This window comes from Microchirus variegatus (assembly GCF_963457635.1).
Source record: "Microchirus variegatus genome assembly, chromosome: 4".
Lineage (NCBI taxonomy): Eukaryota > Metazoa > Chordata > Actinopteri > Pleuronectiformes > Soleidae > Microchirus > Microchirus variegatus.
Genome location: NC_139805.1, coordinates 37,979,499 through 38,006,711, shown reverse-complemented (window position 1 = coordinate 38,006,711; position 27,213 = coordinate 37,979,499). Strand labels below are relative to the sequence as shown.

The following is a 27,213-nucleotide window of genomic DNA, read 5'->3' as shown; positions in this document are numbered from 1 at the left end:
GGAGAGGCGAGTACTTTTGTTTTAATTCACTGTATTTAGGAATTCCTCTACTTTAAAAACAACATCTGACGCTAGATACTAGCCGTGTATGCTAACACGGCAGCCTGCTATGTTATGTTGTGTATTGTTATGTCGTCTTTTCTTTTCCTTTCTTTTCTTTACGTTTCTTTTCTTCTTCGCTGTGTTGTGTTTAATGGCGTGCATCAAACCAGTGGTTTGATTTACTGCCACCTACTGGACTGAAGTGTGGGTCAGAAATGTGGAAGAAATACAAAACTACAACTATTTAAAATGTATTCGTTTACGAGGGATAATGAAAAATGACCTAATTTGTCAATAAATAAATAAAAAGATACATCGAATTTAAATGTAAACAAAATCAAATCCTCTCCTTAAGTTTAGTTCTTCTGTTATAGAATAGAATAGAATAGAATGCCTTTATTGTCATTATACAAGTTGTACAACGAGATTTACTTGACTTCACCTTGAAAGTGCATACAGCTAACAACGAAGAACAATAACAACAACAACAACAACAACCAGAGTATGGGTCAAGGACATTAAAAAGAAAAAGTGACCCTAGTTAACGTGAGGTGGGTTTTCAGTTGCAGCGTACTACATTAAAAGGATATACAGCCATCAAATTCTTATTTCACAATATGAAATAGCAGGTCTGTAGCAGGGTTTAAATATAAAAAGTGCATTTCTATGAGACGTGACCCATTGCAGGGTATAAAAAATAATAAATAAGACTATTTCCACAGTATGAAATGTAATTTTTTTTTTTTTTTAACAGTATATGAAATATAGAAATATAAATATCACAGTGTGAGATATGATTTTAGCAGCATATAGAATATAAATATCACAGAGTGAAATGTAATTTTGCAGTATATAAAAATAGAAATATAAACATTTACACAGTATGAAAGTGATTTTAGCAGGGTACCATTTAAAAATATAGATATTGCACAGTTTGGAATGTAATTTAAGCAGGATAAAAAATCTGTATATACAATATAAGTAGTGCACAGTATATAAGTATTGCCTAGTGTGGAGTAAATTATTAAATAAATAAGCATTTCAGCATGAAATGTAGAGTATTGCACATGCCAGAATGTGTGAGAGTATGTGGTAGAGGTAGGATGGTCAGTGCATGTCCATGTTCAGTGTGGTTATGGCTCTGGGGAAGAAGCTGTCCTTAAGTCTATTTGTCCGAGCTCGGACACACCTGTAGCGTCTGCCAGAGGGCAGCATGTCGAACAGATGAAAGCCGGGGTGGGAACTGTCCTTAACAATGTTCCTCGCTCTGTTCAGGCAGCGAGAGTGGTAAATGTCCTTTAGGGAGGGGAGAGTGCAGCCGATGATCCTCTGTGCTGCGTTGATGACTCTCTGAAGACCCTTCCTGTCTGCTTCAGTGCAGCTGGCGTACCACACTGTGATGCAGTACAGCAGCAGGCTCTCTATGGAAGAGCGGTAGAAGTTCACCAGCAGCTTCTCATCCAGGTTGTTTTTCCTGAGCACTCTCAGGAAGTGCAGGCGTTGTTGGGCCTTCTTGGTGATCTCCGTGATGTTCGGGGTCCAGGAGAGGTCAGCCGAGATGACGGTGCCCAGGAACTTGAAGGTCTGGACCCTCTCTACACAGACACCGTTGATGTAGAGGGGAGCTGGGTCTGCGCGGTGCCTCCTGAAGTCGATGACGATTTCCTTTACTTATACTCATATCTTTTCACCAGGATGGTTATTTTCATTTTATTACTACATACTCTGTTCTTCACATTTTTTCATGCTATTGGACTTTGGTGTGGGAGAGTGAGTGGTTTACAAACGTGAGATAAAGACGTGTGATGTGACGTAGATGTCGTAGACTTAGTAGAACAACCAATAAGGAGGTAAACTTTCTCTCTAAACTGCTCTGTGATTGGTCAGAATCTCAAAAGGAGGAGCAGAAGTCTTTGCTGTAAACCACTCACTCTCTCACACCAAAGTCACTCACTCTCCCACACCAAAGCCCATAGAGAAAACCAGTGATTTTAACATCACAGAAGTTCACAGGAGTTGTTGATCCACTGCTGCCTCCATCACTAACTTACAATGACTGATTTTAGTGAATTCAGCTTTTAAAATATTTACTTTAGACTTAACTCAGTGACAAAGTGACCACACGAGGCAGCAGAGGACCAGCAGCTCCTGTGTACCTGTGAGCTAAAATCAAATGTCATTTTTCAGCTTCTTAAATGTGAATATTTTCACGTTTCTGTCATTTTTCAGCTTCTTAAATGTGAATATTTTCATGTTTCTGTCATTTTTCAGCTTCTTAAATGTGAATATTTTCTTGTTTCTGTCATTTTTCAGCTTCTTAAATGTGAATATTTTCACGATTCTATCATTTTTCAGCTTCTTAAATGTGAATATTTTCATGTTTCTGTAACTTTTCAGCTTCTTAAATGTGAATATTTTCACGATTCTATCATTTTTCAGCTTCTTAAATGTGAATATTTTCATGTTTCTGTAACTTTTCAGCTTCTTAAATGTGAATATTTTCACGATTCTATCATTTTTCAGCTTCTTAAATGTGAATATTTTCATGTTTCTGTAACTTTTCAGCAAACCCTGACCCTTAAACTGACGCAGATTTTATGACACAGGTCTTTTGTGAAGTGAATAAAATCAGTTTTTGTTAGCGCGCCCTGCTGGAATCTCCTGCTCCTTCCTCACTCTAACCCTAATCTGTCCCTTTAAATGTTAGCATTGAGAGACTTGGTCACAGGTGGTGAGTTTTGGGAATAATTTGAATGTTTTAAAAGTTAAATATTTGAAGTTCCAGAGTCGACTCCCAGTTTCCACACGTCTTTGTTTGTGTCTCTCTGTTGTCGTCGTTGTCGTCATATCAAAGTGCTTTCATCACAGCTCCGGGTGTGGGTGTGTGTGTGTGTGTGTGTGTGTGTGTGTGTGTGAGACACACGAGAAAGAAGACAAACAGGTTGGACTGATCCACCAACAGTGGCTCCTCCCGACGACGGGATCTCTGCTCGAGGAACGCCGGGAAAACTTGAGAATGGGCCTGTTCTTCTGAGGGAAAAGTGTGACTTTTTAAAAAAATCTCCATTTGAGGTAAAGTGAGTAAACTCAGAGAGGAACAGGAAACAAGAGACAGAGACAGAGACAGAGGAAGACAAGCCGTAACATGACTGACAGAGAATTCCTCCAGCCTGAAGGTAAAGAGCAGCAGCAGCAGAGGGCGGAGAGTCGGATTTAAACAACAGACGCGTTTTTTTCCCTGTTTTCAAAGAGAAAGAAAGTCTCTTTAGCGGTCGTTTGTGAGCGTGATGCGCGCGGTGGTGCTGTGGCGCTCAGGCCTGCTGCTCAGCTTCCTCACCGTCTGCGTCTGCCTGGGTGAGAAGACGCCGTCCGCCGTGCTCAAAACCTTCAAAAATCAGTGCTTTTTTTAACGTCAGTGATTTAAAAAAAACCCTCTTGTTTGTCCTCAGAGCGCGACTGTGTCCTCGGCGTGGTGGGACGACCCGTGTCCCTGCCCTGCGCTCTCCCGCGACCTCTGACCCCAGCGGTCGTCAACAACAACAACAACAGCAGCAACAGCAACGTCTCCATCGAGTGGCGGAGGGACGAGGACGTGGTGCTGCGGTCGGAGTGGACGCAGGACGGCGGCGGACGCGTGGACGGATGGAGCGAGGACGGAGCGTCGGTCGCCGCTGACGCCGCGGTGACGGGAAACGTGTCCCTGCAGCTGGACGCCGTCCAGCCCAGCGAGGGCGCCGAGTATTACGGTCTGTTCGTGGTGTCCGGGGAGAATCGCACCGCTCTGTGCAGCGTGTGTCTCAGAGCGGCAGGTCAGTGTTGTCGCACTCACCACAGGAAGTCAGGGGGGCGCCGTAGAGCAGTGTTTTTAATGGTATTATTATTATTATTGTTAATAACTGTGTGTTTGAAGTGGTCACTGTGTGGTGAGCGCCCCCTGCTGCTGAAGAAGAAGACTCACCTAATAAAAACATACGTTACTCACTGTGAGACTGAAGTTTGTAAACCACTCACTCTCCCACACCAAAGTCCATAGAGAAAATCAGTGATTTTTAGCTCACAGGGACACAGGAGCTACTGGTCTACTGCTGCCTCGTGTGGTCACTTTGTGTCACGGAAATCTGTCTAAATTAATTATTTTAAAAGCCGAATTTTACAAAATCAGTCGTTGTAAGTTAGTGATGGAGGCAGCAGTGGATCAACAACTCCTGTGAACTCCTGTGTGCTGTGATGTTAAAATCACTGGTTTACTCTATGGGGTTTGGTGCGGGAGAGTGAGTGGTTTACAAACTTCAGTTTCCTGTTGTTAAAATCTGTCTAACAGTGAAATAAAGACGTGAACGTGTTCTAAAGGCATCGTAGACTTAAACTGAGGTAGATTTTATTCACTGGTGTCTTTTGTTAATTTGCTTAAATCTGTTTTTCTTCACTCAAAACAACCCACACCAAAGTCACTCACTCTCCCACACCAAAGATTATTGAGTAAACCAGTGATTTTAACATCACAGAGACACAGGAGTTCACAGGAGTTGTTGATCCACTGCTGCCTCCATCACTAACTTACAATGACTGATTTTAGTGAATTCGGCTTTTGAAATATTTAATTTAGACTTAACTCAGTGACACAAAGTGACCAAACGAGGCAGCAGAGGACGAGCAGCTCCTGTGTCCCTGTGAGCTAAAATCAAATGTAATTTTTCAGCTTCTTAAATGTGAATATTTTCACGTTTCTGTCATTTTTCAGCTTCTTAAATGTGAATATTTTCATGTTTCTGTCATTTTTCAGCTTCTTAAATGTGAATATTTTCTACTTTCTGTCATTTTTCAGCTTCTTAAATGTGAATATTTTCACGTTTCTGTCATTTTTCAGCTTCTTAAATGTGAATATTTTCACGTTTCTGTCATTTTTCAGCTTCTTAAATGTGAATATTTTCACGTTTCTGTCATTTTTCAGCTTCTTAAATGTGAATATTTTCACGTTTCTGTCATTTTTCAGCTTCTTAAATGTGAATATTTTCACGTTTCTGTCACTTTTCAGCTTCTTAAATGTGAATATTTTCACGTTTCTGTCACTTTTCAGCTTCTTAAATGTGAATATTTTCACGTTTCTGTCATTTTTCAGCTTCTTAAATGTGAATATTTTCACGTTTCTGTCATTTTTCAGCTTCTTAAATGTGAATATTTTCACGTTTCTGTCACTTTTCAGCTTCTTAAATGTGAATATTTTCACGTTTCTGTCACTTTTCAGCTTCTTAAATGTGAATATTTTCACGTTTCTGTCACTTTTCAGCTTCTTAAATGTGAATATTTTCACGTTTCTGTCATTTTTCAGCTTCTTAAATGTGAATATTTTCACGTTTCTGTCATTTTTCAGCTTCTTAAATGTGAATATTTCACGTTTCAGTCATTTTTCAGCTTCTTAAATGTGAATATTTGAAAACCTTCGTTAAAGTTAACTTCAGTGACACAAAGTGACCACACGAGGCAGCAGTGGACCAGCAGCTCCTCTGTCCCTGTGAGCTAAAATCACTGGTTTTCTCTATGGGCTTTGGTGTGGAAGAGTGAGTGTTTTACAAACTTGATCTCAAAAGTAAATCTCTGTTTTCCAGCCAGCTTCAGCCTCCCGCTGCTGCAGAGGGAGGAGGTGGAGCACGGAGATGAGACGGCGTTCCTGTGTTGGTCCAGCGGCGGGTTCCCTGAGCCGTCCGTGTACTGGCTCATCAACGACACCGAGGAGCCGCCCGGGGGCTCAGTGTCCACGCTGGCCGCCTCGCTGCCGCGCTCGCGCCTCTACAACGTCACCAGTCACCTGAAGGTCAACATTTCCAAAGACGCCAACGTGTCGTGCTTCGTCGAGAACCCGACCATGAACCAGACGCTGACGTCCACCAGCTGTGAGTCACTGACGCCCATTATAACGGCTGTAATCAGGAAATAGTCTTTCTCTTTGTAATCTGCCTTTTATTTGTGTTTTATCCACCAGTTTTAAATAAATGTGACCAAAAACAGATGAAATACAGCAATAACTTGACGTAAAACAGCGTTTTAGGGGCGCGGCTTTGACCAGAGTTGTTAAATTTTACGATAAAAATCATCAAATGTCAAAGTGAAATGTCTTTATCGTACATTTAGTCGTATCTGGAACGTTTTCAGTGGATAAACAAATGAGAAGATTCAGGCTCCCCCTTGTGGTGACTGGTGTAAAAGCACGTGTGAGTGACCTCTGACCTCTCACTGCTCAGACGGCGTGAAGGCGGAGACGGTGGTCGGCCGAGCGTCGCAGGCCATGTGGATCTTCAGCACCGCGCTCTGCGTGGTGGTCGGCGTCATGGTCGTCGTGGGCGTGGCCTATCAGATCAACCTGGACCGGGTCAGTAAGAGGAAGAAGAAAGAATTTCATCAATACATGAGCCGACGTGAGTACAGAGGTGGACTTTAACGACAGGAGAGTGACGTCTGTAAACCACTCACTCTCCCACACCAAAGACCATAGAGAAAATCAGAGCTGCTGGTCCTCTGCTGCCTCGTGTGGTCACTTTGTGTCACTGAGTTAAGTCTAAATTAAATATTTCAAAAGCTGAATTCACTAAAATCAGTCATTGTAAGTTAGTGATGGAGGCAGCAGTGGATCAACAACTCCTGTGAACTCCTGTGTCTCTGTGTTAAAATCACTGGTTTACTCAATGGACTTTGGTGTGGGAGAGTGAGTGACTTTGGTGTGGGAGAGTGAGTGACTTTGGTGTGGGAGAGTGACGGACTTTGGTGTGGGAGAGTGAGTGACTTTGGTGTTGGAGAGTGAGTGACTTTGGTGTGGGAGAGTGAGTGACTTAGATGTTGGAGAGTGAGTGACTTTGGTGTATGAGAGTGAGTGACTTTGGTGTGGGAGAGTGAGTGACTTTGGTGGGGGAGAGTGAGTGACTTTGGTGTGAGAGAGTGAGTGACTTTGGTGTGGGAGAGTGAGTGACTTTGGTGTGAGAGAGTGAGTGACTTTGGTGTGGGAGAGTGAGTGACTTTGGTGTGAGAGAGTGAGTGACTTTGGTGTGGGAGAGTGAGTGACTTTGGTGTGAGAGAGTGAGTGACTTTGGTGTGAGAGAGTGAGTGACTTTGGTGTGAGAGAGTGAGTGACTTTGGTGTGAGAGAGTGAGTGGTTTACAAACTTCAGATTAACACTGTTCCTTAAAATGTAATTTCAGAATTCAGACTTTTTCTTTGTCATGATTTTTACACTGAAAAATGTCTCTGAATTTAGATTAAGATCAGATTTTCATCAAAGTTTAATTTTACCAAAATATTTTCTTAAAATCTTCTTTAGAATTTAGACTTTTTTTCAGTTTTAAACATTTTGTAAACATAAACAGATGTAAAGTTTTATCTGAAAATTGAGACTGAAATTTTTTTTTTTACATTTTACATTTACATTTTTCCCTCTCCCAATTTTGTCTCCGAATTCTAACATTTCTTAAAATTTAATCTCAGAATTTGTGATTTTTCTCCCCTCTCAAAATTTTGTCTCCATATTTAGATTTTTCTCATAATTTAATCTGAGTTCTAATCATTTTTCTTCATCATGATTTAATCTAAGAATTCTGACTTTTTTTTCTAAGAAATTAGAATTTTTCAAAATGTAATCTCAAAAATCAGATTTTTTTTCAGTTTAAAACATGACTTGAACTTGATATTATGAACAGATGTGAAGTTTAATCTGAAAATGTCAGTATTCTGATTTATTTTTCCAGAATTTAGACCTTTCTCATTATTTAATCTGAGTTCTAATCAATTTTTCTTCATCATAATTTAATCTAATAATTCTGCCTTTTTTCCCCCAGAAATCAGGATTTTTTCAAAATATAATCTCAAAAATCAGATTTTTTTCACCAGTTTTTAATCCCTAACAAATTTAGCCTAAAACTCTAATCTCATAATTCAGAAGTCTCTTTTTTTCTTCACATATTGCAGATTTAAATTGACGTAGATTTTTCGTAAAAAAGAGTTTTACGTCTTTGTTGGCAGCCATTTTGTTTTCAGTTCCTAACGATTGTCGACATTAATCTCACTCTCAGGACCAAAGAGACGACCTTCACATGAGGAAGAGGAGGAGACGATGAAGCCTCGCTCCAGAGAGACGGACGTCTGACGTCTGAATCTACGATAAGTCGTTAAAGCACTGATTTAAAAACTCTTGATTGTTGTGATCTCGTTAAGAGTCGTCACGTTTACGTCGGTTTCTTGTTGTTTTAGGGATTATTAAAAGATTTACCCTCACACACATCCAGCGCTTTCTGTTCACGTCACGTGGAATTAGGTTTTCAGTCTGACATCGACCTTTCTGTCAAATTTTCATTTCAAAATTATGATTTTTGAATTCAAAATTTAGACATTTAAAAAAAAATTTTTTTTTTACCCCAGAATTCAGTCTCATAATTTAGACTTTTTCTTAAGATTAAATCTGCGACTTCTCTCAGAACGTAAAAATGTTTAACCTCTTCAAATCTGACTTTTTTCTTAGAATTTAATCTTAGATTTCAGAATTTCAAAAATAAGTAATCTAAGTGCTTAAATTTTTTTTCCCATAATTCAGATTTGTTCTCAGATTAAATTTGAAGAAAAATCTGAATTCTTAGTTCTAACATTTTCCTTATAATTTAGATTTTTTTTCCCCAAAAATTTTGAAATATTTCCTCTCAACATTCCAACAAACAATTCAGATTAAATTTGAAAAAAGTTGTAACATTTTTCCTCAGAATTTAATTTTAAGAATTCGTCCTAAATCTAATCCAAAAGAATCAGACGTTCATGAACACGTTTATTGCAGATTCTGATAAAAACACACACACACACAGATGTTGATGTTGGTAAAATCATAATATCAGGATAATTAATCATTAAAGTTTCACATAATTGACCTGAAAATGCTGTCAAACTCGCCAACACACAGTCCTAGTGGTTTATTTGCCACAAGGATCATTCAGGATGATCTTATTCAAGAATTTGAATATCATTAATTCTGGTGATCAAAACATCAAAAACGTTCATTTCTAATTCAGATTTTTTCATCCTGAAAATTTGAAAAAGACAGATTTTTCATTGATTAAAATCAGTAATTCCTCAAAAAACGAGATCATTCAATCATCACTTTATTCAAACAACTGTCAATCAGCTGATGCTGCGTCGCCGTGGAAACGGCTCAGCTCGACTCCGCCTCCTTCACACATGAGACTTCGTAGATGTCGCGTCGGCGCTGAGACGAGATCGGAATCTGCTGCCGAACTTCGGACAAATACTGAAGATCTGAAGACGAGGAAATTAGATTTTTAGTTTCAGTCGTGACAAAAAAATATATTTTCTTCAGAATTCAGACTTTTCCCCGAAAGATTTAATCTCAGATTTCAGATTTTTTCCCCTCATAATTTGACTTTTTAAAAAAATAAAACATTCAAAAATGTAGATAAATTCTGATTAGGATTAACTTGTTTGTGTTTTATGGCAAATTAGACATTTTTACAGTACACTTTTAGAGAGATTTCAAATTAAAAGTCCCGTTTTCACAAATCACAACAGAATTTACTTTTTTTCGTTCTCAAAATTCTAAAATTTCAGTTTTTTTCCCTCAGAATTTAATCTCTAATAATGAGAAGAATAACAACTTAAACTTAAGACGAGAATAACTCGATGTGATTAACGGTGGACCAAACAAACGCAAAGAAGATTTACGATGTTTACCATGTTTTTACAATGTTTACGATGTTTTTACGATGTTTCAGCGTTGACAATTTTTCTGACAAAAAATTTTTTGGTCCGAAATTTGACAGAAACGTCATACTACACTTTGTCGTCCAAAATTGTACCAAACAAACGTAAAGAAGATTTACGATGTTTACGATGTTTCAGCGTTGACAATTTTTTTGACAAAAATGTTTTGGTCCGAAATTTGACAAAAATGTCATACTATACTATGTCGTCCAACATTGGACCAAACAAACGTAAAGAAGATTTACGATGTTTCTGATGTTTTTACGATGTTTTTACGATGTGTACGATGTTTCAGCGATGACAATTTTTTTGACAAAAAATGTTTTGGTCCGAAATTTGACAGAAACATCATACTATACTATGTCGTCCAAAATTGTACCAAACAAACGTAAAGAAGATTTACGATGTCCACGATGTTTTTACAATGTTTCGGCGTCACTCACCGATGTCGGCGTAAATGATCGTCTCTTCTGCTCCGGCCTTCGTCATCACTTCGCCCCTGAAACAACAGAATCAAATCAGCAACGTTTTACTTTACGAATGTACGAGAAAAAAGACGTGAACGCGTTCTGAAAATATCGTAGACTTAAAAACCTGAACTTAAGACTTCGTACACGAGAATCAGTAAAGGAAAAAAATGTTGGTCTTTTTAGTTAAAAAGATAGTTTTGAAATGTATTTGTGTAGCGGCATTACAGCGCCACACACAGGCCTGACACGTGTACTACACCGTTAACAGTTACTGTTTGTTACCATGGATTGACGACGCTGCTGTGACCCCACGCCACGTACGAAGCCGCCTCGTCTCTGGCGGGCGAAGCCGTGGCGACGTAAACTTGGTTATCCAGCGCTCTGCAAAGAAAAGACGTGAGATGAAAACGAGTCAACAGCAGAGGGCGCTAGAACACTCAACATCAACACTGATCAGAAATATCCTTTTTTCTGACCAACATCACTCTGATAATTCTTCAAACAATAATAATAATAATAATAATAACAATTTCCGACAGGTTGAACATTTTTGACAAAATGTGACAAAAACGACACACTATACTATGTCGTTCCAAAATTGAATTTTTTTGGGAAAAAACATTTTGGTCCAAAATTTGTCAAAAACGACATACTATACTATGTCGTCCCAAAATTGAATTTTTTTGGGAAAAAACATTTTGGTCCAAAATGTGACAAAAACGACATACTATACTATGTCGTCCCAAAATTGAATTTTTTTGGGAAAAAACATTTTGGTCCAAAATTTGTCAAAAACGACATACTATACTATGTCGTTTCCAAAATTGTTTTTTTTTTTGAAAAGTTTGTTGGTCCAAAATTTGACGAAAACGTCATACGTCGTCCAAAATTTGACAAAAAACGCATACTACAGTATTTCGCGCAAGATTTGATGATTTCTTTAGAAAAAATGTTTTGGTCCAAAATTTGACAAAAACGACATACTATACTATGTCGTCCCAAAATAATAAAAAAAATGTGAAAAGTTTTTTGGTCCAAAATTTGACAAAAACGTCATACGTCGTTCAAAATTTGACAAAAACCGCATACTACAGTATTTCGCGCAAGATTTGAGCATTTATTTGGGGGAAAATTTGGTCCAAAATTTGACAAAAACATCATACGTCGTCCAAAATTTGACAAACACTGCATATCATTGTATTTCACGCAAAATGTGATGATTTTTTTGGGAAAAAATTTTTTGTCCAAAATTTGACAAAAATGTCATACGTCGTCTAAAATTTGACAAACATGGCATACTACTGTATTTCGGGCAAGATTTGAGGATTTATTTGGTCCAAAATTTGGTCCAAAATTTGACAAAAACGACATACTATACTATGTCGTCCCAAAAGTGAAAAAAAAATTTGAAAAGTTTTTTGGTCCAAAATTTGACAAAAACGTCATACGTCGTCCAAAATTTGACAAAAACTGCACACTACAGTATTTCGTGCAAGATTTGAGGATTTATTTGGAGAAAAAACATTTTGGTCCAAAATTTGACAAATACGACATACGTCGTCCAAAATTTGACAAAAACCGCATACTATGGTATTTCGCGCAAGATTTGATGATTTCTTTAGAAAAAATGTTTTGGTCCAAAATGTGACAAAAACGACATACTATACTATGTCGTCCCAAAATTGAATTTTTTTGGGAAAAAACATTTTGGTCCAAAATTTGTCAAAAACGACATACTATACTATGTCGTCCCAAAATAGAATTTTTTTGGGAAAAAACATTTTGGTCCAAAATGTGACAAAAACGACATACTATACTATGTCGTCCCAAAATTGAATTTTTTTGTGAAAAAACATTTTGGTCCAAAATTTGTCAAAAACGACATACTATACTATGTCGTCCCAAAATTGAATTTTTTTGGGAAAAAACATTTTGGTCCAAAATGTGACAAAAACGACATACTATACTATGTCGTCCCAAAATTGAATTTTTTTGGGAAAAAACATTTTGGTCCAAAATTTGTCAAAAACGACATACTATACTATGTCGTTTCCAAAATTGTTTTTTTTTTTGAAAAGTTTGTTGGTCCAAAATTTGACGAAAACGTCATACGTCGTCCAAAATTTGACAAAAAACGCATACTACAGTATTTCGCGCAAGATTTGATGATTTCTTTAGAAAAAATGTTTTGGTCCAAAATTTGACAAAAACGACATACTATACTATGTCGTCCCAAAATAATAAAAAAAATGTGAAAAGTTTTTTGGTCCAAAATTTGACAAAAACGTCATACGTCGTTCAAAATTTGACAAAAACCGCATACTACAGTATTTCGCGCAAGATTTGAGCATTTATTTGGGGGAAAATTTGGTCCAAAATTTGACAAAAACATCATACGTCGTCCAAAATTTGACAAACACTGCATATCATTGTATTTCACGCAAAATGTGATGATTTTTTTGGGAAAAAATTTTTTGTCCAAAATTTGACAAAAAATGTCATACATCGTCTAAAATTTGACAAACATGGCATACTACTGTATTTCGGGCAAGATTTGAGGATTTATTTGGTCCAAAATTTGGTCCAAAATTTGACAAAAACGACATACTATACTATGTCGTCCCAAAAGTGAAAAAAAAATTTGAAAAGTTTTTTGGTCCAAAATTTGACAAAAACGTCATACGTCGTCCAAAATTTGACAAAAACTGCACACTACAGTATTTCGTGCAAGATTTGAGGATTTATTTGGAGAAAAAAAATTTGGTCCAAAATTTGACAAATACGACATACGTCGTCCAAAATTTGACAAAAACCGCATACTATGGTATTTCGCGCAAGATTTGATGATTTCTTTAGAAAAAATGTTTTGGTCCAAAATGTGACAAAAACGACATACTATACTATGTCGTCCCAAAATTGAATTTTTTTGGGAAAAAACATTTTGGTCCAAAATTTGTCAAAAACGACATACTATACTATGTCGTCCCAAAATTGAATTTTTTTGGGAAAAAACATTTTGGTCCAAAATTTGTCAAAAACGACATACTATACTATGTCGTTTCCAAAATTGTTTTTTTTTTTGAAAAGTTTGTTGGTCCAAAATTTGACGAAAACGTCATACGTCGTCCAAAATTTGACAAAAACCGCATACTATGGTATTTCGCGCAAGATTTGATGATTTCTTTAGAAAAAATGTTTTGGTCCAAAATGTGACAAAAACGACATACTATACTATGTCGTCCCAAAATTGAATTTTATTTGGGAAAAAACATTTTGGTCCAAAATTTGTCAAAAACGACATACTATACTATGTCGTTTCCAAAATTGTTTTTTTTTTTGAAAAGTTTGTTGGTCCAAAATTTGACGAAAACGTCATACGTCGTCCAAAATTTGACAAAAAACGCATACTACAGTATTTCGCGCAAGATTTGATGATTTCTTTAGAAAAAATGTTTTGGTCCAAAATGTGACAAAAACGACATACTATACTATGTCGTCCCAAAATTGAATTTTTTTGGGAAAAAACATTTTGGTCCAAAATTTGTCAAAAACGACATACTATACTATGTCGTTTCCAAAATTGTTTTTTTTTTTGAAAAGTTTGTTGGTCCAAAATTTGACGAAAACGTCATACGTCGTCCAAAATTTGACAAAAAACGCATACTACAGTATTTCGCGCAAGATTTGATGATTTCTTTAGAAAAAATGTTTTGGTCCAAAATTTGACAAAAACGACATACAATACTATGTCGTCCAAAATAAAAAAAAAAATGTGAAAAGTTTTTTGGTCCAAAATTTGACAAAAACGTCATACGTCGTTCAAAATTTGACAAAAACCGCATACTACAGTATTTCGCGCAAGATTTGAGCATTTATTTGGGGAAAAATTTGGTCCAAAATTTGACAAAAACATCATACGTCGTCCAAAATTTGACAAACACTGCATATCATTGTATTTCACGCAAAATGTGATGATTTTTTTGGAAAAAAGTTTTTTGTCCAAAATTTGACAAAAAATGTCATACGTCGTCTAAAATTTGACAAACATGGCATACTACTGTATTTCGGGCAAGATTTGAGGATTTATTTGGTCCAAAATTTGGTCCAAAATTTGACAAAAACGACATACTATACTATGTCGTCCCAAAAGTGAAAAAAAAATTTGAAAAGTTTTTTGGTCCAAAATTTGACAAAAACGTCATACGTCGTCCAAAATTTGACAAAAACTGCACACTACAGTATTTCGTGCAAGATTTGAGGATTTATTTGGAGAAAAAAAATTTGGTCCAAAATTTGACAAATACGACATACGTCGTCCAAAATTTGACAAAAACCGCATACTATGGTATTTCGCGCAAGATTTGAGCATTTATTTGGGGAAAAATTTGGTCCAAAATTTGACAAAAACATCATACGTCGTCCAAAATTTGACAAACACTGCATATCATTGTATTTCACGCAAAATGTGATGATTTTTTTGGAAAAAAGTTTTTTGTCCAAAATTTGACAAAAATGTCATACGTCGTCTAAAATTTGACAAACATGGCATACTACTGTATTTCGGGCAAGATTTGAGGATTTATTTGGTCCAAAATTTGGTCCAAAATTTGACAAAAACGACATACTATACTATGTCGTCCCAAAAGTGAAAAAAAAATTTGAAAGGTTTTTTGGTCCAAAATTTGACAAAAACGTCATACGTCGTCCAAAATTTGACAAAAACTGCACACTACAGTATTTCGTGCAAGATTTGAGGATTTATTTGGAGAAAAAAAATTTGGTCCAAAATTTGACAAATACGACATACGTCGTCCAAAATTTGACAAAAACCGCATACTATGGTATTTCGCGGAAGATTTGATGATTTCTTTAGAAAAAATGTTTTGGTCCAAAATGTGACAAAAACGACATACTATACTATGTCGTCCCAAAATTGAATTTTTTTGGGAAAAAACATTTTGGTCCAAAATGTGACAAAAACGACATACTATACTATGTCGTCCCAAAATTGAATTTTTTTGGGAAAAAACATTTTGGTCCAAAATGTGACAAAAACGACATACTATACTATGTCGTTTCCAAAATTGTTTTTTTTTTTTTAAAGTTTGTTGGTCCAAAATTTGACGAAAACGTCATACGTCGTCCAAAATTTGACAAGAAACGCATACTACAGTATTTCGCGCAAGATTTGATGATTTCTTTAGAAAAAATGTTTTGGTCCAAAATTTGACAAAAACGACATACTATACTATGTCGTCCCAAAATAAAAAAAAAAATGTGAAAAGTTTTTTGGTCCAAAATTTGACAAAAATGCCATACGTCGTTCAAAATTTGACAAAAAACGCATACTACAGTATTTCGCGCAAGATTTGAGCATTTATTTGGGGAAAAATTTGGTCCAAAGTTTGACAAAAACATCATACGTCGTCCAAAATTCGACAAACACTGCATATCATTGTATTTCACGCAAAATGTGATGATTTTTTTGGAAAAAAAAATTTTGTCCAAAATTTGACAAAAATGTCATACGTCGTCTAAAATTTGACAAACATGGCATACTACTGTATTTCGGGCCAGATTTGAGGATTTATTTGGGGGAAAAAAATTTGGTCCAAAATTTGACAAATACGACACACGTCGTCCAAAATTTGACAAAAACCGCATACTATGGTATTTCGCGCAAGATTTGATGATTTCTTTAGAAAAAATGTTTTGGTCCAAAATGTGACAAAAACGACATACTATACTATGTCGTCCCAAAATTGAATTTTTTTGGGAAAAAACATTTTGGTCCAAAATTTGTCAAAAACGACATACTATACTATGTCGTCCCAAAATTGAATTTTTTTGGGAAAAAACATTTTGGTCCAAAATTTGTCAAAAACGACATACTATACTATGTCGTTTCCAAAATTGTTTTTTTTTTTTTAAAGTTTGTTGGTCCAAAATTTGACGAAAACGTCATACGTCGTTCAAAATTTGACAAAAAACGCATACTACAGTATTTCGCGCAAGATTTGAGCATTTATTTGGGGAAAAATTTGGTCCAAAATTTGACAAAAACATCATACGTCGTCCAAAATTCGACAAACACTGCATATCATTGTATTTCACGCAAAATGTGATGATTTTTTTGGAAAAAAAAATTTTGTCCAAAATTTGACAAAAATGTCATACGTCGTCTAAAATTTGACAAACATGGCATACTACTGTATTTCGGGCAAGATTTGAGGATTTATTTGGAGAAAAAAAATTTGGTCCAAAATTTGACAAATACGACACACGTCGTCCAAAATTTGACAAAAACCGCATACTATGGTATTTCGCGCAAGATTTGATGATTTCTTTAGAAAAAATGTTTTGGTCCAAAATGTGACAAAAACGACATACTATACTATGTCGTCCCAAAATTGAATTTTTTTGGGAAAAAACATTTTGGTCCAAAATTTGTCAAAAACGACATACTATACTATGTCGTCCCAAAATTGAATTTTTTTGGGAAAAAACATTTTGGTCCAAAATTTGTCAAAAACGACATACTATACTATGTCGTTTCCAAAATTGTTTTTTTTTTTTTAAAGTTTGTTGGTCCAAAATTTGACGAAAACGTCATACGTCGTCCAAAATTTGACAAAAAACGCATACGACAGTATTTCGCGCAAGATTTGATGATTTCTTTAGAAAAAACATTTTGGTCCAAAATGTGACAAAAACGACATACTATACTATGTCGTCCCAAAATTGAATTTTTTTGGGAAAAAACATTTTGGTCCAAAATTTGACAAAAACGACATACTATACTATGTCGTCCCAAAAGTGAAAAAAAAAATTGAAAAGTTTTTTGGTCCAAAATTTGACAAAAACGTCATACGTCGTCCAAAATTTGACAAAAACTGCACACTACAGTATTTCGTGCAAGGTTTGAGGATTTATTTGGAGAAAAAAAATTTGGTCCAAAATTTGACAAATACGACATACGTCGTCCAAAATTTGACAAAAACCGCATACTACGGTATTTCGCGCAAGATTTGATGATTTCTTTAGAAAAAATGTTTTGGTCCAAAATGTGACAAAAACGACATACTATACTATGTCGTCCCAAAATTGAATTTTTTTGGGAAAAAACATTTTGGTCCAAAATGTGACAAAAACGACATACTATACTATGTCGTCCCAAAATTGAATTTTTTTGGGAAAAAACATTTTGGTCCAAAATTTGTCAAAAACGACATACTATACTATGTCGTTTCCAAAATTGTTTTTTTTTTTGAAAAGTTTGTTGGTCCAAAATTTGACGAAAACGTCATACGTCGTCCAAAATTTGACAAAAAACGCATACTACAGTATTTCGCGCAAGATTTGATGATTTCTTTAGAAAAAATGTTTTGGTCCAAAATTTGACAAAAACGACATACTATACTATGTCGTCCCAAAATAAAAAAAAAAATGTGAAAAGTTTTTTGGTCCAAAATTTGACAAAAACGTCATACGTCGTTCAAAATTTGACAAAAACCGCATATCATTGTATTTCACGCAAAATGTGATGATTTTTTTGGAAAAAAGTTTTTTGTCCAAAATTTGACAAAAATGTCATACGTCGTCTAAAATTTGACAAACATGGCATACTACTGTATTTCGGGCAAGATTTGAGGATTTATTTGGTCCAAAATTTGGTCCAAAATTTGACAAAAACGACATACTATACTATGTCGTCCCAAAAGTGAAAAAAAAATTTGAAAAGTTTTTGGGTCCAAAATTTGACAAAAACGTCATACGTCGTCCAAAATTTGACAAAAACTGCACACTACAGTATTTCGTGCAAGATTTGAGGATTTATTTGGAGAAAAAAAATTTGGTCCAAAATTTGACAAATACGACACACGTCGTCCAAAATTTGACAAAAACCGCATACTATGGTATTTCGCGCAAGATTTGATGATTTCTTTAGAAAAAATGTTTTGGTCCAAAATGTGACAAAAACAACATACTATACTATGTCGTCCCAAAATTGAATTTTTTTGGGAAAAAACATTTTGGTCCAAAATTTGTCAAAAACGACATACTATACTATGTCGTTTCCAAAATTGTTTTTTTTTTTAAAAAGTTTGTTGGTCCAAAATTTTACGAAAACGTCATACGTCGTCCAAAATTTGACAAAAAACGCATACTACAGTATTTCGCGCAAGATTTGATGATTTCTTTAGAAAAAATGTTTTGGTCCAAAATTTGACAAAAACGACATACTATACTATGTCGTCCCAAAAGTGAAAAAAAAATTTGAAAAGTTTTTTGGTCCAAAATTTGACAAAAACGTCATACGTCGTCCAAAATTTGACAAAAACTGCACACTACAGTATTTCGTGCAAGATTTGAGGATTTATTTGGAGAAAAAAAATTTGGTCCAAAATTTGACAAATACGACACACGTCGTCCAAAATTTGACAAAACGGCAAACTACAGGATTTCACGCAAGATATGATGATGAAAAAAAATGTTGGTCCAAAATTTGACAAAAACAACATACTATGTTGTCCCAAAATTGATTTTTTTTTTGGAAAAGTTTTTTGGTCCAAAATTTGACAAAAACTGCATACTACAGTATTTCGCTCAAGATACTATGTCGTCCCTAAATATATATATTTTGGGTATATTGTCCAAAATTTGACAATTTTTATGGACATTTTTTTAGCAAAAACCTCATACTATACTACGTCGTTTAAAATTTGTCAATATTTTTGAAAAACATTTTTTGGTCCAAATTTGACAACACACTTTGACACTTTAGTATGTTGGTAATTGTAAATGTTCCTAAAGTTGATGGGAAAATGGAGAAACTCAGTGAAATAGTTGAGTACTTCCTGCAGACTGAAGCTCACCTGGCTCTCTGCAGCAGCTCCCAGTGAGCAGGACCTGTTGTCATGTTGAAGGCTCCAGGATAGACCAGCAGGTGGCAGCCTAAACACAACAATAACCTTAAAAGATGAAAAACATCGGAACTGACGTGACAATAATGGTGAGTCGTCGCTCGCTCACCTTTTCTTCCATAGAGCTGAGCGAGTTCTGCAAACCTCATGTCGTAACAAATGCCCACGCCCACTTTACAGAATGCTACAGGAAATAAAAGAAACCAGAGGGGTCAGAGGTCACACTGCTGCAGGTGGAAGGAAAGAAGGAGGAGTCAGGAGGGGAGGGGGAGGAGTCACTGACGTGTTTCAAACATGGACAAAGTGTTTCCTGGAGTCAACGTCTCCGACTCCTGGAAACGAATCTTTCCTGGAACGTCGATGTCGAAAAGATGAATCTGGAAAAAAATACAAATAAAACATGATGTTTCCTGTTTCCTGCTTTATTTACTGCACAATATATAATAAACACTCAGACAATAAAATATACCTTTTTCTGACCAAATAACTTATGTATGTGCAAAATTTGAAATTTTTTTTGAAAAGAAATCCTTGTTCCAAAATTTGACAAAAACATCATACTATACTATGTCGTCCAAAATTTGACAAAAAAGGAAAAAAGATTGACTTTTTTATTTTTTTGGCCCAAAATTTGACAAAAAAGTAATACTATACTATGTTGTCCAAAATGTGACAATTTTTTTGAAAAAAAATGTTTGGTCCAAAATGTGACGAAAACGTCATACTATAGTGTGTCGTCCAAAATTTGACAATTTTTTTGCAAAAAAATTTGTGGTCCAAAATTTGACAAAAACGTCAAACTATACTATGTCATCCAAAATGTGACTTTCTTTTTTTGAAAATAAACATTTTTGGCCCAAAATTTGACAAAATCATCATACCATACAATGTCGTCCAAATTTGGACAAAAAAAAGTAAATAAAAAATGTCCTAAATTTTACTAAAATGTCATATAGTGTGTTATCCAAAATGTCAACGTTTTTATTTTTAATTTGGTCCAAAATTTGACAAAAATAAAGTTAAAAAAAAAAGTTGTTTTTTTAAATGGACGATTTTTGAAAAAAAATTGAGGTCCAAAATTTGACAAAACGTCATACTATACTATGTCGTCCAAGATGTGACTATTTTTTTTTGAAAAAAAATTTTGGCCCAAAATTTGACAAAAATGTAATACTATACTATGTTGTCCAAAATGTGACAATTTTTTTGAAAAAAAATGTTTGGTCCAAAATGTGACGAAAACGTCATACTATAGTGTGTCGTCCAAAATTTGACAATTTTTTTGCAAAAAAATTTGTGGTCCAAAATTTGACAAAAACGTCAAACTATACTATGTCATCCAAAATGTGACTTTCTTTTTTGAAAATAAACATTTTTGGCCCAAAATTTGACAAAATCATCATACCATACAATGTCGTCCAAATTTTGACAAAAAAAAGTAAATAAAAAATGTCCTAAATTTTACTAAAATGTCATATAGTGTGTTATCCAAAATGTCAACGTTTTTATTTTTAATTTGGTCCAAAATTTGACAAAAATAAAGTTAAAAAAAAAAGTTGTTTTTTTAAATGGACGATTTTTGAAAAAAAATTGTGGTCCAAAATTTGACAAAACGTCATACTATACTATGTCGTCCAAGATGTGACTATTTTTTTTTTTAAAAAAATTTTTGGCCCAAAATTTGACAAAAATGTAATACTATACTATGTTGTCCAAAATGTGACAATTTTTTGAAAAAAAATGTTTGGTCCAAAATGTGACGAAAACGTCATACTATAGTGTGTCGTCCAAAATTTGACAATTTTTTTGCAAAAAAATTTGTGGTCCAAAATTTGACAAAAACGTCAAACTATACTATCCAAAATGTGACTTTCTTTTTTTGAAAATAAACATTTTTGGCCCAAAATTTGACAAAATCATCATACCATACAATGTCGTCCAAATTTTGACAAAAAAAAGTAAATAAAAAATGTCCTAAATTTTACAAAAATGTCATATAGTGTGTTATCCAAAATGTCAACGTTTTTATTTTTAATTTGGTCCAAAATTTGACAAAAATAAAGTTAAAAAAAAAAGTTGTTTTTTTAAATGGACGATTTTTGAAAAAAAATTGCGGTCCAAAATTTGACAAAACGTCATACTATACTATGTCGTCCAAGATGTGACTATTTTTTTTTGAAAAAAAAATTTTGGCCCAAAATTTGACAAAAAAGTAATACTATACTATGTTGTCCAAAATATGACAATTTTTTTGAAAAAAAATGTTTGGTCCAAAATGTGACGAAAACGTCATACTATAGTGTGTCGTCCAAAATTTGACAATTTTTTTGCAAAAAAATTTGTGGTCCAAAATTTGACAAAAACGTCAAACTATACTATGTCATCCAAAATGTGACTTTCTTTTTTTGAAAATAAACATTTTTGGCCCAAAATTTGACAAAATCATCATACCATACAATGTCGTCCAAATTTTGACAAAAAAAAGTAAATAAAAAATGTCCTAAATATTACAAAAATGTCATATAGTGTGTTATCCAAAATGTCAACGTTTTTATTTTTAATTTGGTCCAAAATTTGACAAAAATAAAGTTAAAAAAAAAAGTTGTTTTTTTTAAATGGACGATTTTTGAAAAAAAATTGTGGTCCAAAATTTGACAAAACGTCATACTATACTATGTCGTCCAAAATGTGACAATTTTTTTGAAAAAAAATGTTTGGTCCAAAATGTGACGAAAACGTCATACTATAGTGTGTCGTCCAAAATTTGACAATTTTTTTGCAAAAAAATTTGTGGTCCAAAATTTGACAAAAACGTCAAACTATACTATGTCATCCAAAATGTGACTTTCTTTTTTGAAAATAAACATTTTTGGCCCAAAATTTGACAAAATCATCATACCATACAATGTCGTCCAAATTTTGACAAAAAAAAGTAAATAAAAAATGTCCAAAATTTTACAAAAATGTCATATAGTGTGTTATCCAAAATGTCAACGTTTTTATATTTAATTTGGTCCAAAATTTGACAAAAATAAAGTTAAAAAAAAAAGTTGTTTTTTTAAATGGATGATTTTTGAAAAAAAATTGTGGTCCAAAATTTGACAAAAATGTAATACTATACTATGTTGTCCAAAATGTGACAATTTTTTTGAAAAAAAATGTTTGGTCCAAAATGTGACGAAAACGTCATACTATAGTGTGTCGTCCAAAATTTGACAATTTTTTTGCTAAAAAATTTGTGGTCCAAAATTTGACAAAAACGTCAAACTATACTATGTCATCCAAAATGTGACTTTCTTTTTTTGAAAATAAACATTTTTGGCCCAAAATTTGACAAAATCATCATACCATACAATGTCGTCCAAATTTTGACAAAAAAAAGTAAATAAAAAATGTCCTAAATTTTACTAAAATGTCATATAGTGTGTTATCCAAAATGTCAACGTTTTTATTTTTAATTTGGTCCAAAATTTGACAAAAATAAAGTTAAAAAAAAAAGTTGTTTTTTTAAATGGACGATTTTTGAAAAAAAATTGTGGTCCAAAATTTGACAAAACGTCATACTATACTATGTCGTCCAAGATGTGACTATTTTTATGAAAAAAAATTTTGGCCCAAAATTTGACAAAAATGTAATACTATACTATGTTGTCCAAAATGTGACAATTTTTTTGAAAAAAAATGTTTGGTCCAAAATGTGACGAAAACGTCATACTATAGTGTGTCGTCCAAAATTTGACAATTTTTTTGCAAAAAAATTTGTGGTCCAAAATTTGACAAAAACGTCAAACTATACTATGTCATCCAAAATGTGACTTTCTTTTTTTGAAAATAAACATTTTTGGCCCAAAATTTGACAAAATCATCATACCATACAATGTCGTCCAAATTTTGACAAAAAAAAGTAAATAAAAAATGTCCTAAATTTTACAAAAATGTCATATAGTGTGTTATCCAAAATGTCAACGTTTTTATTTTTAATTTGGTCCAAAATTTGACAAAAATAAAGTTAAAAAAAAAAGTTGTTTTTTTAAATGGACGATTTTTGAAAAAAAATTGCGGTCCAAAATTTGACAAAACGTCATACTATACTATGTCGTCCAAGATGTGACTATTTTTTTTTGAAAAAAAAATTTTGGCCCAAAATTTGACAAAAAAGTAAAACTATACTATGTTGTCCAAAATGTGACAATTTTTTTGAAAAAAAATGTTTGGTCCAAAATGTGACGAAAACGTCATACTATAGTGTGTCGTCCAAAATTTGACAATTTTTTTGCAAAAAAATTTGTGGTCCAAAATTTGACAAAAACGTCAAACTATACTATGTCATCCAAAATGTGACTTTCTTTTTTTGAAAATAAACATTTTTGGCCCAAAATTTGACAAAATCATCATACCATACAATGTCGTCCAAATTTTGACAAAAAAAAGTAAATAAAAAATGTCCTAAATATTACAAAAATGTCATATAGTGTGTTATCCAAAATGTCAACGTTTTTATTTTTAATTTGGTCCAAAATTTGACAAAAATAAAGTTAAAAAAAAAAGTTGTTTTTTTTAAATGGACGATTTTTGAAAAAAAATTGTGGTCCAAAATTTGACAAAACGTCATACTATACTATGTCGTCCAAAATGTGACAATTTTTTTGAAAAAAAATGTTTGGTCCAAAATGTGACGAAAACGTCATACTATAGTGTGTCGTCCAAAATTTGACAATTTTTTTGCAAAAAAATTTGTGGTCCAAAATTTGACAAAAACGTCAAACTATACTATGTCATCCAAAATGTGACTTTCTTTTTTGAAAATAAACATTTTTGGCCCAAAATTTGACAAAATCATCATACCATACAATGTCGTCCAAATTTTGACAAAAAAAAGTAAATAAAAAATGTCCAAAATTTTACAAAAATGTCATATAGTGTGTTATCCAAAATGTCAACGTTTTTATATTTAATTTGGTCCAAAATTTGACAAAAATAAAGTTAAAAAAAAAAGTTGTTTTTTTAAATGGATGATTTTTGAAAAAAAATTGTGGTCCAAAATTTGACAAAAATGTAATACTATACTATGTTGTCCAAAATGTGACAATTTTTTTGAAAAAAAATGTTTGGTCCAAAATGTGACGAAAACGTCATACTATAGTGTGTCGTCCAAAATTTGACAATTTTTTTGCTAAAAAATTTGTGGTCCAAAATTTGACAAAAACGTCAAACTATACTATGTCATCCAAAATGTGACTTTCTTTTTTTGAAAATAAACATTTTTGGCCCAAAATTTGACAAAATCATCATACCATACAATGTCGTCCAAATTTTGACAAAAAAAAGTAAATAAAAAATGTCCAAAATTTTACAAAAACGTCTTACAGTGTGCCTTCCAAAATGTCAACATTTTTTTTTTATTTGGTCCAAAATTTGACAAAAATAAAGTTAAAAAAAAAGTTTTTAAATGGACGATAAAAAGAGTCGCTGGTTGATTAAAGGTTGCAGTTTTGCACCAAACCTTTCTGTGTTTCAGAATCATTGCTCCATCAGGTCCAAACACGGTGCAGCTGTTGTAAATTTTCCCATCGTCCTCTTCAGGAATCGATCCTGGTCAAAAAAAAACAAGTTACATGACTGAATTCTGCTCTGTGATCCAGTGAAGTTAACGTTGTTGTTGTTGTTGTTGTTGTTGTTGTTGTTGTTATTTGTGTGTTTCCCGCCTCACCTCCCACCACATACACCTTGTTCTCCTTGGCCGCCTCTGACAGCAGACGAGTGGATTCTCCCGGAATCTTCTCGGAATATTCGGAGAAGAAGTTTGTTCCGTACGGAGAGTTGAAACATTCCTGTGTCACGGACACGTAAACGTCTTTAAATTAAACGTCAACTACAGTTTGTTTAGTTTGTCACAGCAACGAAAGGAGGAAGAGTTAATCTGTGACACAACGGAAAAAACAGGGTTTAAGTCTTTAATAAACCGTTCTATAAACATAAAAATCTACGTCAGTTTAAGTCTACGACGTCTTAAAAACACGCTCACGTCTTTATTTCACTGTGACACAGACTTTAACAACAGGAAACTGAAGTTTGTAAACCACTCACTCTCATACACCAAAGTCCATAGAGAAAACCAGTGATTTTAGCTCACAGGGACACAGGAGCTGCTGGTCCTCTGCTGCCTCGTGTGGTCACTTTGTGTCACTGAGTTAAGTCTAAATTAAATATTTTAAAAGCCGAATTCAGTAAAATCAGTCATTGGACTCCTGTGTGCTGTGATGTTAAAATCACTGGTTTACTCTATGGACTTTGGTGTGGGAGAGTGAGTGAGTTTGGTGTGGGAGAGTGAGTGAGTTTGGTGTGGGAGAGTGAGTGACTTTGGTGTGGGAGAGTGAGTGACTTTGGTGTGGGAGAGTGAGTGACTTTGGTGTGAGAGAGTGAGTGACTTTGGTGTGGGAGAGTGAGTGACTTTGGTGTGAGAGAGTGACTTTGGTGTGAGAGAGTGAGTGACTTTGGTGTGTCAGAGTGAGTGACTTTGGTGTGAGAGAGTGAGTGACTTTGGTGTGGGAGAGTGAGTGACTTTGGTGTGAGAGAGTGACTTTGGTGTGAGAGAGTGAGTGACTTTGGTGAGGGAGAGTGAGTGACTTTGGTGTGGGAGAGTGAGTGACTTTGGTGTGGGAGAGTGAGTGACTTTGGTGTGGGTGAGTGAGTGACTGGTGTGGGAGAGTGAGTGACTTTGGTGTGAGTGAGTGACTTTGGTGTGAGAGAGTGAGTGACTTTGGTGTGGGGGAGTAAGTGACTTTGGTGTGGGAGAGTGAGTGACTTTGGTGTGGGAGAGTGAGTGACTTTGGTGTGGGAGAGTGAGTGACTTTGGTGTGGCAGAGTGAGTGACTTTGGTGTGGGAGAGTGAGTGACTTTGGTGTGGCAGAGTGAGTGACTTTGGTGTGGGAGAGTGAGTGACTTTGGTGTGGGAGAGTGAGTGACTTTGGTGTGAGAGAGTGAGTGGTTTACAAACTTTAACCCTAACCCTTAAAACGTAATTTCAGAATTCAGACTTTTTCTGTTTAATGTTTATTACACAGAAAAAAAGTCTCAAAATTTCGATTTTTTTTTTTTACCTGAGTTCCAACAATTTTTTTTCCATCAAAGTTTAATTTTACAAATTTTTAGAATTAGAATTTAGACTTTTTTTCCCCTCTCAAAATTTTGTCTCAAAGAACAATTTTTCAGTTTAAAACATTTTGAAAACACCAACTTTGTGAAAATTGTGATTTTTTGTCAGTATTCTGAATTTTTTTTCCGAATTTAAACCTTTAATCTAAGAATTCTGGCCTTTTTTTTAGATTTTTTTTTTTTGAATTTTTCAAAATATAATCTCAAAAATCAGATTTTTTCCCCCAGTTTTTAATCCCTAACAAATTTTGCCTCAAACTGTAATCTCATAATTCACAAGTCTTTGTTTCTTCAGATATCGCAGATTTAAATTGACGTAGTTTTAATAAAGTGGCTAAAATCATTTGTTTTTTTCAACTTTCTCCATGTTTTCCTTGCTGCATTTCATTTACATCGGAAGTCGGAATCTGGGAGTGGCTTAAAAAAATCCAGAAAAAAAAAAACATCAACTGTCCCTTTAAATGTCTCACAGTTGACTGAACTTCAGACTGCTTTGACCCCGCCCCCCCTCATCCTCCTCACCGGAAGTAGCACCACGTCGCTCCCCTGCTGCGCGGCCTCCTTCACTAAAGTCCGGGTTCGGCTCAGGTTTTCGCTCTTGACGCTGGTCACGTGCAGCTGAACCACGGCCAGGCGGAACTCTGGGGGGAGCGGAACCAAACACCGTCACACAGTGTTTCACTCCGGGGGCGTAATAAACACACACACACACAAACAAACACACACCGCGGTGACACCGTGAATCAGCTCATTTTTAACACAAAGTAGTAAAAAAATAACGCGGTCACTTACTGGACATGACTCTCGTTAACGTTGTCATAAGAGCAGCAGCAGCAGCAGCAGCTGTTAGCCTTCAGTCCACAGAGAAGCTAACA

The 27,213-nt window shown here is 34.6% G+C and overlaps 2 protein-coding genes across 3 annotated transcripts; one reads left to right on the top strand and one right to left on the bottom strand.

Moving 5' to 3' along the window:
• The first annotated feature begins 3,166 nt into the window (after positions 1 to 3,166).
• On the top strand, positions 3,167 to 8,295 carry LOC310925946 (ICOS ligand-like). 2 transcript variants are annotated; one of them, XM_083888018.1, is made up of 6 exons: positions 3,167 to 3,218; positions 3,293 to 3,396; positions 3,492 to 3,851; positions 5,649 to 5,933; positions 6,282 to 6,455; positions 8,100 to 8,295. In XM_083888018.1, exons 2-6 carry the CDS (start codon positions 3,330 to 3,332, stop codon positions 8,171 to 8,173), a joined length of 960 nt encoding a protein of 319 aa, XP_083744144.1. In that variant the 5' UTR covers positions 3,167 to 3,218; positions 3,293 to 3,329; the 3' UTR covers positions 8,174 to 8,295. The 2 variants fall into 2 exon arrangements, with proteins under 2 accessions (XP_083744144.1, XP_083744145.1); XM_083888019.1 differs by lacking the exon at positions 3,167 to 3,218 and having other exon boundaries at positions 3,274 to 3,396.
• A 603-nt stretch (positions 8,296 to 8,898) lies between these two features.
• Positions 8,899 to 27,213, bottom strand: nit2 (nitrilase family, member 2). The gene is made up of 10 exons (XM_083888081.1): positions 27,131 to 27,213; positions 26,861 to 26,979; positions 24,894 to 25,014; positions 24,687 to 24,775; positions 19,467 to 19,560; positions 19,293 to 19,367; positions 19,136 to 19,214; positions 10,542 to 10,640; positions 10,233 to 10,288; positions 8,899 to 9,327 (listed from the first exon to the last, which is right to left on the bottom strand). The coding sequence occupies exons 1-10, from the start codon at positions 27,156 to 27,158 to the stop codon at positions 9,224 to 9,226; spliced, it is 864 nt and encodes a 287-aa protein (XP_083744207.1). The 5' UTR covers positions 27,159 to 27,213; the 3' UTR covers positions 8,899 to 9,223.